Source organism: Aedes albopictus, chromosome 2 (assembly GCF_035046485.1).
Source record: "Aedes albopictus strain Foshan chromosome 2, AalbF5, whole genome shotgun sequence".
Lineage (NCBI taxonomy): Eukaryota > Metazoa > Arthropoda > Insecta > Diptera > Culicidae > Aedes > Aedes albopictus.
Genome location: NC_085137.1, coordinates 258,216,286 through 258,230,167, shown reverse-complemented (window position 1 = coordinate 258,230,167; position 13,882 = coordinate 258,216,286). Strand labels below are relative to the sequence as shown.

At 41.8% G+C, this 13,882-nt stretch overlaps 1 protein-coding gene across 11 annotated transcripts in view; it reads left to right on the top strand.

The window, feature by feature from the left end:
• The window catches only part of LOC109428281 (lachesin), a 107,597-nt gene that overhangs the window by 86,977 nt on the left and 6,738 nt on the right, over window positions 1-13,882 (top strand). For all 11 annotated transcript variants that reach the window (XM_029872617.2, XM_062851604.1, XM_029872623.2 and 8 more), the window contains 2 exons: window positions 11,119-11,271; window positions 12,686-12,772. In XM_029872617.2, the coding sequence (XP_029728477.1) occupies window positions 11,119-11,271; window positions 12,686-12,772 (240 nt within the window). The remainder of the gene's footprint in view (window positions 1-11,118; window positions 11,272-12,685; window positions 12,773-13,882) is intronic.

Here is a 13,882-nt window from a genome sequence, read left to right as displayed (position 1 = left end):
TAATGAGCTGCCACAGCAATGCACGATTTGGTTCACGGTCAATCGCACCTACCAGGATCTCGTCGATTACAATGAGGAACAGTAGCGGTGATAGTATACATCCTTGCCTCACACCAGCCTGTTCTGGCATCCAGCGGCTGAGTATGAAATGCTCTCCCACCAAAAGCTATACCTAAGGTGACAGCCTTAGATGGATAGGAGACTTTAGGCCAACAACCTACTGTTTCCGAAGCCCCAAAAAACGTTACGGCGGCGGCCAAGTTAGGTGATCTACGTGAAAAAAAAAAAACAGGTATGCAGGGTTAGTTTTGAAAGTTTATTTTGCCACAATCGCGCTTGTTCCACGATTATCGCGACGCGTATTTCCAGTGGTGTGAATCATAACCTACCACAGGTGTATCCCAAATTCACACCCTACCTTACCCTACTAACAAATACTCCTTCCCGAGACAGCTGTGGGGATGCTGTGGATTCCACGGTTCCTAGTAACAACGGTTGTCGAACTACATTCCTTCCCTCTCCCAAAGACCGTAAGGACGTGGCCGGCGCCGTTATTGACTTTTAAATATTGAACTCTCGAATTGTGCACATTGAGAGTGTGTAGCACCATTCAATGGTTCTCTGTGCATCGTCGATTGTTCTGGTCAATCACGGAGTAACAACTACGATCTTTGCTTTGCAAACATTGGATTGCCTTAACTTTTGTGTTCCATTCGAAGTGAAATTTTTTCGGTATTCCATGCGGTCTGGTCAATTATGATTTATCAGCAATCGCTTCTAAGTCCAATCACTTTTTGGTTATTTTTGTATGAATTTATGTTGAGGTGTGCACTCAGCGACTGTTTGTTGTTACAACAATTGCTGGGCTGCATCACGAGAAATCACTCTCTTCAATTAACGAGAGCTGGAAGCTTTCTACTTCTCGGTGAAATAAAGTGTGATGGCTTTTGGTGGAGTTTGCTGTAAAAAGACAATTCACACCGTCTTCAGCCAGAGGCTGCACAGACTGAACACATTACTTACACTAGACAACGGACAACACAGAACACCCAGTGGCCCAGTGGTGAATTTTTCGTTTGACGAAAAGTTTCCACCGACAGCTCCTGTCGGGAATCGAACCCACACTCCCTGGCTTACGATACGCCTAGACGACTGCCGCCGCTAACCGCACGGCCACGAAGCCCACGACGACCTTACATCGCAGTCAATGTATGCTCTTCAAACCTCAATTTTTACCACAAAATTGATCCAGCCCTGCTCCAGAACTGTAGGGAGAGCTGCAAAGGCAGCATCCATTTATTACGTAACGCTAAAATCGAGATTTTTTGACCCTCCCTCCCCCCTCCGTAAAGCTATTTTGTATGAAAATCATAAACTTTTTGTATGGGCCTTAACGCTTGGCCGTACTCCCTCCCTCCCCCTAGAGTGTTACGTAATTTGTGGACGGCGCCAAAGATTTCGAAGCATGACTATTTCGGTCCGTTGTTTCACCCTCCTGAACTCTCGGCATGAACAACATCCATCATTAATATTTTCCCGCTCGCTGCCCACTCGAGATTGGCTTCACTTCCCGCCATTGGCGTCTGTGGGAGCATGAAACGCTAGAATTACTTTCGGCCGGTGCCAACATAATACACATCACCGACTGGCTAGCTGATAGGGAAGGGGAAGGGCCAAATAGCAAATTGGCGACTAAGCGTAACGAAACAAAGTCAAACGGATGAAAATAATAAGCATGGCAAAAAATCTGATAACAAGAGAAATTGTGACAAAATCATCATCTTGTTATTCAATCAAAGTGAAGAAAGCCAGCTCCCGATGGACTTGTTCGGGGAAACAGAACAAGAGGTATTTTGCACAACATTTTTCCATGTCGTGTTTCGGGGCGGTTTGGTGAAACATTTTCGTCCCTTTATTCAATCTTTCTCCGTTTCGGCGGTGACAGGGTTATAACGAGGCCAAATTACGACAGATTCATTATTATGCTTTCTTCCAGCAGAACAAAGAAGTGGCTTGTTGACACACAAAATGGAGAATCATGAGCACTGGTTGACATATTACGGTGATTTTGGACAGGACAATGGGACACTATCTTCGCTCTCCATCGGCTGGGCCATTATTACCTCAGATTGACATTATCTTGGGGTTATTCAACTGAAAAGAAATAGCTGAAATGCATGGACGGAATACAAGCAAAATTTATCGTGTTGAGATAGGTTGTGTTGTCAAGATTGAGTAAAACGTGGAATTGAAACATACTCTTTGTTCACAAGGTCAAGGCAAAATCGATTTCTTGCTCTTCCGAAAAGCTCTTATAATTGAAGAGAAATTATGTACTACTTTTTATATGGTACAAACATGACAAAGAATGCGTCATAAATTCAGACAAGTACTATGAAATCAGCTATTTTCGCATTTTTGTTGTTACGTAGACCAAATTTTGGTCATCTCATACCCTCCTTCGGATAATTATGTGTAAGTTTGCGTAGACCTTAGGCAGACCCACCGTCCTTCTCTCTAAAAGTCTACGAGGTTTATGAATGGCTCCTTTTTTGGGTTCTCCAGTCCAATGGATAATGCGTTTGGTCGCCAATTCGGAGTCAGCGGGTTTGATTCCTTTCCAACCGTGAACTTTTCAAGAATCTTTGAACTGTTGTATAATATACTTTTACTGTTTATAACGGAACACTTTCATCCCTACTTTGTGGCGGTACCACGATTATTTCAAATAGAAAATGAATTGATAAATAAAGTTGTACAGAATTTGAACTAGTCCATTGAATTGCCCCCTGTATATAGATCACTCAAGTTGAGTGAAATCGAATTAGAATTCATGTGTTCATTTGCTCCACTCCGCATACCAAAGACAAAATGAGTGCCATGTGTAATTCTGGTGCCGAGCGTAAAGCGACAACCAAATCTAAAATTGAGTCTGTGCTTCGGGCATCGACCGGGGTTCAAGTATCGTTGACCCCTCAATTCTTTTATTGATGTTCGGGAGAGCAACGAGTTGATTGATCGGGTCTTCAGAGGGAAATGGAATGCTTTCTCCGGACGGGTAGAGAAAGTGGTGTGTGTGAAGGCGATTTTTGACCTTCGCGAAATTCCACTTCGTGGATTTCGCGTAATTTCCGGCGACGAAGATTTTCATATCTCGCGCCTATTCTGAGAATCCCAGAACTTGACTCGTCCACTTCGTTCTAGACTGCGGAAGAGGCGAGATCGGTCCCAGTAAAGTTCCGCGCCGTGGTGTGAAGTTCAAGGTGAACTTAGTGAAACGTGAAATTACTTTGAAATTTTCTAATTTAGATTTTCTCTCAAATTCCCTCAAATAGCAAGTTAAGCAATGTCAAGTGCCGTATTAGTGCGTTTCGCGATTAGGCGGTTTTTGAGTGCGAGTGTTGAACTTTGGATGCGACAGGTATTGAAGGTGTATTAATATGTGTAAATAGTGCAAATAAATCACATGTCGTGATTGTCGTGCAACGGCATTTTTTGAACAGGTTCGTGGCAAGTTGCCCGTCACACCACACCCAAAAGTCAGCGACCGTTTTCGACCCCGCTTTCCAGCCTCGAAGTTTGGCTCGGCGATACACGTGGGCCGGAGAGGGCAGCGTCCGTCAATACCGCGCCCTTGGCAGGGCGGCAACATCGAAGTCCGGGTTCGTATCGGCATAACCAACCGTGAGTAGCGTGAAGGAGTGAGTTTTCCGTGAAGAAAAAGTTTTGGAGTGAACACCAACCGGTTTCGAACCGGAGTCCCCCGCGTGAGGAGCACGCTCGCTACCTCGACGCCACCGCTGGTGACGACCAGTGCTGAAAAATTCATTTCGTCATATCTAAATTCAACCACCTACAGCTCATTTTAGAAGCTGAATCTGAGAATATGGTATATGAAAAACTTGTGCGGCTAGACCAGTTCTGCAAGAAAGTCACGGAAAACCCGCCATTTTTCGAAAACTTAAGGTAAATGTCACGGACTACCTTTGAAAAATGCCAAATGATATTCACCGTGAATATCATTGGCATTTTTTCGAACGTAGTCCGTGACATTTACCTTAAATATTCGAAAAATGGCGCTTTTTCCGTGACTTTCCTGCAGAACTGGTCTAGCCGCACAAGTTTTTCATATACCATATTCTCAGATTCAGCTTCTAAAATGAGCTGTAGGTGGTTGAATTTAGATATGACGAAATGAATTTTTCAGCACTGGTGACGACCAGCGAGTCGACGGCTGTATCCCGTCGGAAGACCACGAACCTCGTGTGAGGCGCCGTTGAGCACGGCCACCACATGATCCGGTAGGAGAACACCCGGAGCAGGAATCACCGCGTGTCGATCACGTGACTCGCCAGCAGTAGCCACAATCAACCGCCGATGCCTCCACACAAGTAAGATCGAACCGTGAGTACTCTGATCATTTTTTCCCATGCGCATGGTGATTTTCGCCCCTAGTCTGGTCAAACCGCTAGCGTGGCCCCACCGATCCTTTTTCCCGCGCCCTACCGTTCGCCCTCTTATGCGAAGTAGTTGGCTGCCATAAAAATTGCACGTTTTTCCCAATGAACACCGAAAGTCGCACCGCCCAGTAAATCATTTAACCGCACAAAGAGAGAAGAGAGAGGTTAGAGAGAATAGTCTGAGGGAATGAATTAGCTAGGCCTAGTGTATAAGATTATGTCGATGAAGTAGAAGTGAGATGGTGTAAATATAGATGGAAATGAATTGAAATAGATGTGGAATTGTTTTTTCTCGATGCGATAGAATAAATGGGTAGTTTGAGCATAAGTGGCGTTGAGTCGTTCTTTTAGTGGGAGAAATCTGAAGAGGTAGATGTAGAAGCACTTTCACGTTTCCGGTCGTTTTTTAGGTTTTGAGATAATTTTCTGGGGAGGTTGGCCCTGAATCCAACCGAGGGACATTTCTTCAATCGAACGAAGATTCGTTCGAGGTGTTTGGGTCTTGTTTTCCCGTGATGATAACCGTCGCGAGTTTTTCTTTGTCGCCGGCGGAAATCAATTTCACGTACACCAATTTCTTTATTTGCACGACTGCAATCGTGAGGCATTTCGTTTCCCTGATCAGCCAGCTCGTTTCCCGCCCATTCATTTGGGAAAAACTTGAACCCTACCCTGAAGGGTCTCAATAAGGTCGGGCAACCATCAATCTCGGTAAGTGGTCTCCCTCGGGAGTGGCGCTTAAGCCATTTTTACTTGTCACCGGGAAACTCGCAAGGCTGGCGGGTTACAAACAGCCTTCTCGCAGTTTCTAATTGTTGTTCCCCGTTGAACAGATAGTAGATGATGAGTTTAGCTGAACTGGGTCTGAGTGACCTCTGCTGTACATAAAAGTAGTCTCCATTCTGCTAGGTCCATGGCTACGTATCTCCAGTTTGGCACTCTGCGAAAGGTCCGCAGATCGTCCTCCACTTGGTCGACCCACCTAGCTCACTGCGCACCACGACTTCTTGTACCGGTCGGATGACTCTCGAAAACCATTTTTGACCCGCCCACTGACTGTAGCCTTCCAATTTTTGCGGTGTAGACGATGATTGGTTCTCTTAGCAACTGATGTAATTCGCGGTTCAAGGTCTTCATCAATTCCAATACACTTCGCCGTAAATGGTACACAGCACATTCCGTTCGAAAACTCCAAGGGCGCGTTGATCCTCTGCCCATAGAGTCCATGTTTCGTGCCCATAGAGGACTACCGATATAATCATCGTTTTGTAGATAGTTTGATTCGGGTGACGGCGAACTCTGTTCGATCGTAGAGTCTAAATTAAGCTCGATTTCTTGCCACAATGCGTTTCTGAATTTCTGCTGGCGCTTCATCCTCCGCAAGAGTGAGTTTTGCCTATTCTGCGCCTGTCTATAATGTGCCCCATTCGTTCTAGTACGGTGTTGCAGCATTCTCGCCTATGTTGCATTCTTCTCGTTTTCCAACTGTTCACATTCGCCGTCGTACCAATCGTTTCTGTGATTTGGAGTCGTGAAGCCTAGTGCTGTAGCCGAGGTACTGTCTATGGCGGATCGGATGCCCCTCCAACCATCTTCAAGTGTAGCTACGCCAAGCTGCTCTTCCGTTGGTAGGGCCACTGCTAGCTGCTGCGAGAAGTCTTGCGCCAACTGTACATACAGGGGATGGCCAAAATGTTTGGGATAGGCAACTTTTTTTTCTCTTACAAAAAAGTTCAACATGCTATAACTTTTTATAGAGCGCATCAAAAAATCTCAAATTATGACTGTTTGTCAACCTACTATATGTGCATCATTGGTACAAATTTGGGCTCGATTGATTAATATTTCGCAAAGTTAGAACCGTTTGGGAAAAACACTATTTTTCAGACAACTCATTTTTGAGCTGTCATGTCTCTGAAACCAGTGAACCAAATTGAATGAAAATTTGAACGTAAACTATCAATATGTAAATGCTTCACGAAATATTAAAACTTAGTTACTTTTTAAACGATGAAAAAAGTTATCATGGATTGACACTTTTTGGATTTTTCTCGAAAAAATGTAATTTTTTTACATCAATGTCAATAAATTTTCGTGATGATATCCAAAGATTTTCCACTTCTGTTCTCAAATTATTTCTAATCAGATATATTAGAGCCTATTTAGATTGATGGAAGAACACATTCAATAATTTTTGTGTGGTATTGTAAATATGACTTATTTTCCTCTATATGGGTAAAAATTTCAACTCGGTATAACTTAGTTCGTCGCGAGAAAATATTACATTTTATAACGTCGTATTTAGTATCATTATATTGTTGATAAACGTTAAAAAAATCATTCAATTCGGTTCACTAGTTTCCGAGATATGACAGCTCAAAAATGAGTTGACTAAAAAATAGTGTTTTACCCGAACGGTTCTAACTTCGCGAAAAATTAATCAATTGAGCCCAAATTTGTACCAATGATGCACATATAATAGGTTGACAAACAGTCAAAATTTGAGATTTTTTGATGCACTCTATGAAAAGTTACAGCATGTTCAATTTTTTTGTGGGAGAAAAAAAGTTGCCTATCCCAAACATTTTGGCCATCCCCTGTACGTTTCGCAGCTGCTCAGTGTTGAGCAGCTCAGTCGGTTTCGACACGTGGTAATCACTGTCGAAAGTTTTGAGCGCATGCATACAGCAACTAGGTAGTTATGCGAAGAAAACTCGGGAGGAACTCCACGAAAGGCTTCTGGTGGAACATCAATGAGAAATTCTGGAATCTGGAGCAAAGCATAGTCAAATTCCTGGAGAATTTGATTCAAGAATTCCAAGAATAATTTATAGATAAAACCTTGGAGATTCTCTGAAGACTAGTAGAAATTCGTGATTGAACCACAACAAGAATTCCTGGAGCAATTTCGGTAAAAAAATCCTCGAGAGATAATTAGAGGAATTCAAACAGGGATTGTTATTATAAGAATCACAGCAAGTATTTCTGAACGAATCTTAGGAGGATGTGGGCTTCGTGGCCGTGCGGCTAGAGGCGTCTGTCATCTAGGTGTTTCGTAAGCTTCGGAGTGTGGGCTCGATTCCCACTCCAGTCGGGGAAAATTTTTCGTCAAACGGAAAATTCTTCACTGGGTCACTAGGTGTTATGTGTGTTGTCCGTTGTCTAATGTTGGTGCTTGTTCAGTCTGTACAACCTTTGGTTGAAGACGGTGTAGTCTTGGAGAATTACCAAGGAAGAGGAATTTATCGCTAAAAACATCTCTGGAGTGTTTCTAGAGCTATTTTTCAAAGCTGACAAAATCGAGAGAAGACAAAATCGGGACACCACTTAATTATAGTACTGAATTAATTCAAATTTCTGCGTTTAAATATAAAACTATATCGTTATAAAAAAACGTACAATGGAGTCTGAAATTCTAGATAAGCGAATTCTGGACAATCGAGTCTGACCTGTATTAACCTTCACGTACCTCATTTTCAAAATGCTGGCATCCCGTCAATTTTATTCCAATTTTTTTTGAAACCGCCCTCATTCGATCATAAATTGGTCCAAGTTTATTACACTCAAGTGGCCATGTAATATCCGGAATCATTCTGGAGATATTCCGGATTGTACTGGGGTCAGTGGGTAGGGGGAGGCTGCTTGTTTTGCTAAATGGCTAAAAGTAATTATTTCGTGTATTATTGTGTTTGAGAGACCCCCGCGTAGCCTATTCCAGGTGTTTCGGAGCGGCCGTATCAGTATCGCGTCCGGAGAAGATAATCGATCTATGATGGTGGTGTCAACCAGATTCAAGAGACACGATGTGATGAGAGAATCGTCTTCGTTCATCAACGGTTCCTCAGTGTGCTCAGGTGATTCTCAGGCGATTAAATGCGAAACCTATCCAACCGGTTGAATCAGCTTCGAATTTTTCCAATTTATATATTAAAATTGGGTGTCCCCACATGCGCCGCAACTCCTGATTCTTTCAATTTGTTTGTTTCAACTGCTGATTTATGTTCTCTCAGACGCGCCCTAGTCTTGCGGCGTGCTTGGCCAATATAGATTGCCGAGCAACCATCGCAAGATATTTAATATATTCCTGACTTTTCTTCCAGTGACACTTTTATCTTTCAGGTTACACAATAGGTATCGAAGTCATTATGGATCAAAAGCTCTGAGCCAGCAAGAAGAGAGTAATTCCAAAGTCCTTACCCACACACTGCTGAAGCGCCCTGTACCGTCCAGGGGCTCAACTAAACACTACACGGAATGTGATATCTTTTAATTCATAACAGTCCGACGATATCTTTTTAATAATCTATATTGAAATATCACAAACCATCACTTAACTTATATTACAATGATTCAATTGTTTTCTTATATCACCTTTCTGTATTTCTTCACCGAAGTTGAAAAAACTGAACCGAACTGGACTTTTACTCTTACGTTGAAAAACTGAACTTTTACAACTACTGTCTTTTCTGAACCAAGATTGAACACTCTAGCGTTGAAACTGACCCACTGTCTCACTGACTGTCTTTGAACTCAACAACTCCGTTCTTCAACAACTCTAACGTCGAACTCTCCTCGATTACTCTGTTCTTCAACAACTCCCCGATTGAAGCCAAAGCCTCAGTATTTATAGCCTAAATTTCCTAGCAATACCCGAAGAAGTCACGAAAATTCCTAACGTTGCCCAACCCATCTTGGGCGTGTCCAAAAACCTAAAAAAATGTAAATACTAAAACGTCCCAAAACCTTCTACCTTTCCTACTTGTCCACATCGTGTTTTACATCTTTCTCTTCTTGAAAAATCTCTTTTCTCTTGGGCGTATCCCAAGCCCTACCAAAAATCCTAGTTCTGATAAAAAAACCTAATTTCCTAACCACGCCTGACTTGGGCGTGTTCGCAAAAACCCCTTCTAAAAATCTTTACCCGAAGGCCTACATCGTCTAGCCCCGCCTCACTTGGGCATCTTCAATGCTTGGGCGTGTCATATCGTCATCTTCACCATCATCCTCATCGTCATCACCGTCATCATCATCATCATTATCATCATCATTCTTAGCGCCATCATCTTTCGGACTTGGCACCCAATTCTTCAAAACAAAGCAACCGCCTTGTTATTCAAATGTACCCTTGCTTGTGCACAATGACCCCTAGCCGGGCTCGGCCGCGGATGTTCGTTGAAATTATACCCCACATTCTTTTACCCGAAGTCAAAACAAAATCGAGTACAAAACAATTCCGGCGCCCCTATGCCGCCAGTACGATTTCGATTTTCAACATTCCTTTTATGGTTCACCTGGGTTCAAAAATCGAACCAAGTGAAAACAATCACGGCTACCTGAAACCATTCTCGGCAGATACAGTGCCTCGATTTCAAAACCAAAACAATCTAGGCTACCTGAAACTGCGCCTTGATTTCAAAACAAAAACAATATGGGCTACCTGAAACCGCGCCTTGATTTCAAAACAAAAACAATTTTGGCTACCTAAAGCCATATGCGGCCAATACGGCGCCTTGATTTTCGCAACATTCTAGCGCGATCGATAGGGTATCCGTTCCATGGCATTCCTATCGACGGCCCACCGAGCGTAATCAGAGCTGCACCAAACCAACCGGACCCAACATGTATGATCGTGAAAAACAAAACAAACGCATCGCTGCGCGGTCGCTGCCCCGCGAAACCAGGACACCGTACGGATGTTGTTTTGGTCAACGTCCAGTACGACATTTTAGATCAAAAACAAAACCTTTACAGGTTTACAATTGAGCCTTGAAACGGTCGCCGCCAATCAAACCCAGCGACCATTGACCCACCAAGCATATTGTGGATTTACCGGCTCGACTCCCGTGTTTGAACACGATCGCACCCGGCCATCACCGGGTGCGATGATGGGTCATAAAAACAAAGTCAGTAACGAATGGTATGTTTCCCGTTGCTTCCAATTTCCAGCGCGTGAGGTGGGTAGAACCTACCTAGAGCGTAGCAATTGGTGAAAAATTGAAATAAAAACATACCCAAGCAGCTACTCCAACGGGAGTGTGTGGGGGGGGAAATGCATCTTTTTCTTTCACAGTTGAATTGACTTAGAATATCGGAAGGCGTGGGAATATTTAGGCGTTGCACTGCAACGAATACCTTGCGTACTGCCCGGCAATCTATGTATATTGACCAAACATGTCGTAAATTCTTGGAGTTAGATCATTGATTCATAAAAATGCGATTTTTCCTGTCCGTCAAAAAATATTAAAAAAAAAACATAGAATAGAATTTTTTAATGTGTACAATGTTTTATTCAGTCATTGTCAAACACAAGAGCGAAATAAATGAACTAAATAAAAATTGAATACTTTTTTCGCTTAAAAAAATTTACATCAAAATAATGAACATAACACATACCTCTGTTTCATGTAAAGTCAGATTTAGAATAGGGGAAAATTAGTTCAATCTTCCAATCACAGAATCAGTACGCGTTTCGTGGGCCCTGCACCACCTGTAGTATTAACAGCTTGTCACTGTGGTGAGACGTTGATTCAAACCGGTACTGAAATAGCCATGTCACCTCTGCGAAATGAACCGAAACGATTGCTTGACAAACAGCAAACAAACAACATCTGCACACTGCCTTTCAGTAACACTCTCCCTGTTGGGTTTCCCATTCCAGGCAAACGGTTCGAGCCAACAACGCACGAAGCCAGCAATTACAAGGTAGTGATGAAGCTGACGATAAAGGAAGTCGACATCGGCGACTTTGGCACATACAAATGTGTGGTCAAGAACTCCCTCGGGGAAACAGACGGATCAATCAAAGTATATCGTAAGTACAGAGAAGTTGCATTTGCTTTGTCATTTTCATGTTTCTATTCGTACACTACCGGTTGCAGTTGCAATGGCATTGTGGTAGAATTTCAATTTCGCCTTTCAAAATAAGCTACAATTTTAACAACACCATTGTACTATTGCATCCAGGAGTAATCATACAAATCTCTCGCTCGGTACGAATCACCACTCCGGGACATGACTTTTGCTGTTGTATGGAAGGTCTGCTTGCTTTCGAAATTGTTTAATATCAAATAAAATCATAAACACAGCTCGAGTAATTTATTCTCAGTTGGTGATCGAAATCGAGGGAGCCGCCAACATACCGAAGGGTTGTTGAGGAACATGCAGTTGGAGGACCCCTCGTAACACAGAATATTATGTACCATTCCTAGGTTTGCGGTGCTGCTTGGGTGCTATAGCACTGTACTTGCATCACATTGTATTCGTAATGTACTCTGAACCTTGGTTATGCGTGAGATGCTATAAACAGGGAATACAAGGAGAAAATATCATAGAGCTGTTTGCATCGCATCTGTAGATGCCGCTGTTTGTGCAAAAGTATACAAAACGAGCCAGGAAGGAAACGTTTCTCTGTGCCCAAACTATATATGTACTATAGTGGCAATCTGGTGGCAGAAGCTTCCATTCATATGACACTATTTTCTTGCACATTTATATTTGCGCTTGTTTCATTCATATTTATACCTCCCTGGGATGAAACTTGATTTGTAAAAGCATAATAGTGATCGTGTTCTGTAAACAGAACCTGAATATGCTATTCTCGACTTATTCGAAGTGTCGACAAGCTTTATACTATGGCTTAGACGGCTTTATGAATTTTAAGTGGTTAACACGACAAAATGAACTCCTATAAGTGTGAGTTATTTAGCCAGTGCAATATAGCAAGCAAAGCAATAAAGTGAACGTTGTCATTTTCAGATTTTTTTTTATCTGATGATTACATCCGGCTTTTTGTTAATTGTGGAGAATAACAACTATCCAAGAACTTCAGTTACTGTAAGTGTATGCGCTTTCCAAACAAAGCATGTTTTCTGCATTTTCATATAAATTAGGTGAAAAATCAAATCAAATCGTTCAAGAATATGACTGTCTGGCAAATTCAACTACAGGTCGGACTCGATTAGCCGGTGTCGGGTTCTGACGCTTCCCAAAATAGTATTTAGCAAACGGATTGTTGTAAGAAGTTTTAATTTTGAATGATCACTAATCATAGTTGTCTTGACAAAATGTCACAATTTCAGCTTTATAGGTCATTCCGTTCCCCAGATATATGTTTGAGAAGCATCCGAACGCGACTCCGGATAATCAAGTCCGACCTGTAATGGAAATGCCATCACATAGAATGCAAATACTCATGAAATTATCTGTTTACGGCTCTTTTATTGCAGATATTCCGTCGACTACAACCACTCCAACTAGTCCTCCAACAACAATAACGTTGCCAACTACAACTGATTTTCCGTATCGTAAAAATTGTAAGTATTGCATCACAGTCAATTTTAATCCATTCTATATTATAAAGTGTGTTCTGAAATACTTCACTTGGCATTACGCCGTTTAGCATGTAGTGGTTGATGGACTTAGAACCGCTTATTTCAAAAAAATAATAATAATAATAAAAAATCAATACTAAACGGTATTCCGCAAAATGGTTCTGATGCCTGTCTGTTGAAACAATCGTTGACATAGCATCGTTCTTATTTTTTATATTAGTTACACGATAAATGCTCTACATCTCGCATCCAATTCCCAAGTAACACACTTGTCACCGAAGAGTCACGGCGGCGCAGGTTTTTGTTGCGCAGAAGTCACTGTGACTTACTTCTAGCAAATAAGTGTTTATTTGTTAGAAGTAAGTTACAGTGACTTCTGCGCAACAAAAACCTGCGCCGCCGTGACTCTTCGGTGACAAGTGTGTTACTTGGGTTACAAGGAAAGAGTTTTGAAATTTATCAACAGAAGGCGGGGAATCCTGAGATTGCCAACAATGAGTATGGACGGCCGTTTGACGATGTACATATGCGAATGGTTCCCGCCATTGATTGGTGCTGTCCCATTGAGTAGTGAAGCCTCGGCGAAGTAAGTCGCCTGCATCGTTAGATCTCGTGTTCTATTGCTGATGGTTCTATTGCTGCAAAATGGTGAATCGACTACTTGAAAGGAGCGTCCAGCACAGTTTGTGACCGTTCACTTCGGGTCACAATAAGAATATTCGGTGGGAAGGCCAGTTAGGATTAGCCCAAAATTATTGTCATTTTTGTTTTTTATTGTTTTATTGAAAGTAAATGTCTAAATGTAAAATCAATGTCTGTCTCCACTTTTATTAGTGTTTGAGTGACGTTTATTTTGCATTTAATAGCCCCTGGTTGATGTCCTAATGTGAATTATTTATTTTGTTTGTTTTGCTCACTCCGACTGTAGTTTAGATCATTTATTTATTTATTTATTTATTTATTTATTTACTTATTTATTTATTTATTTATTCATATTTATTAATTTGTTTATTTTTTTTTTGTCCAGATGCTTTATTTATATAGATGATTTATTTACTTTTTTTTATTTATTACAAATAGTTTTTCATATCT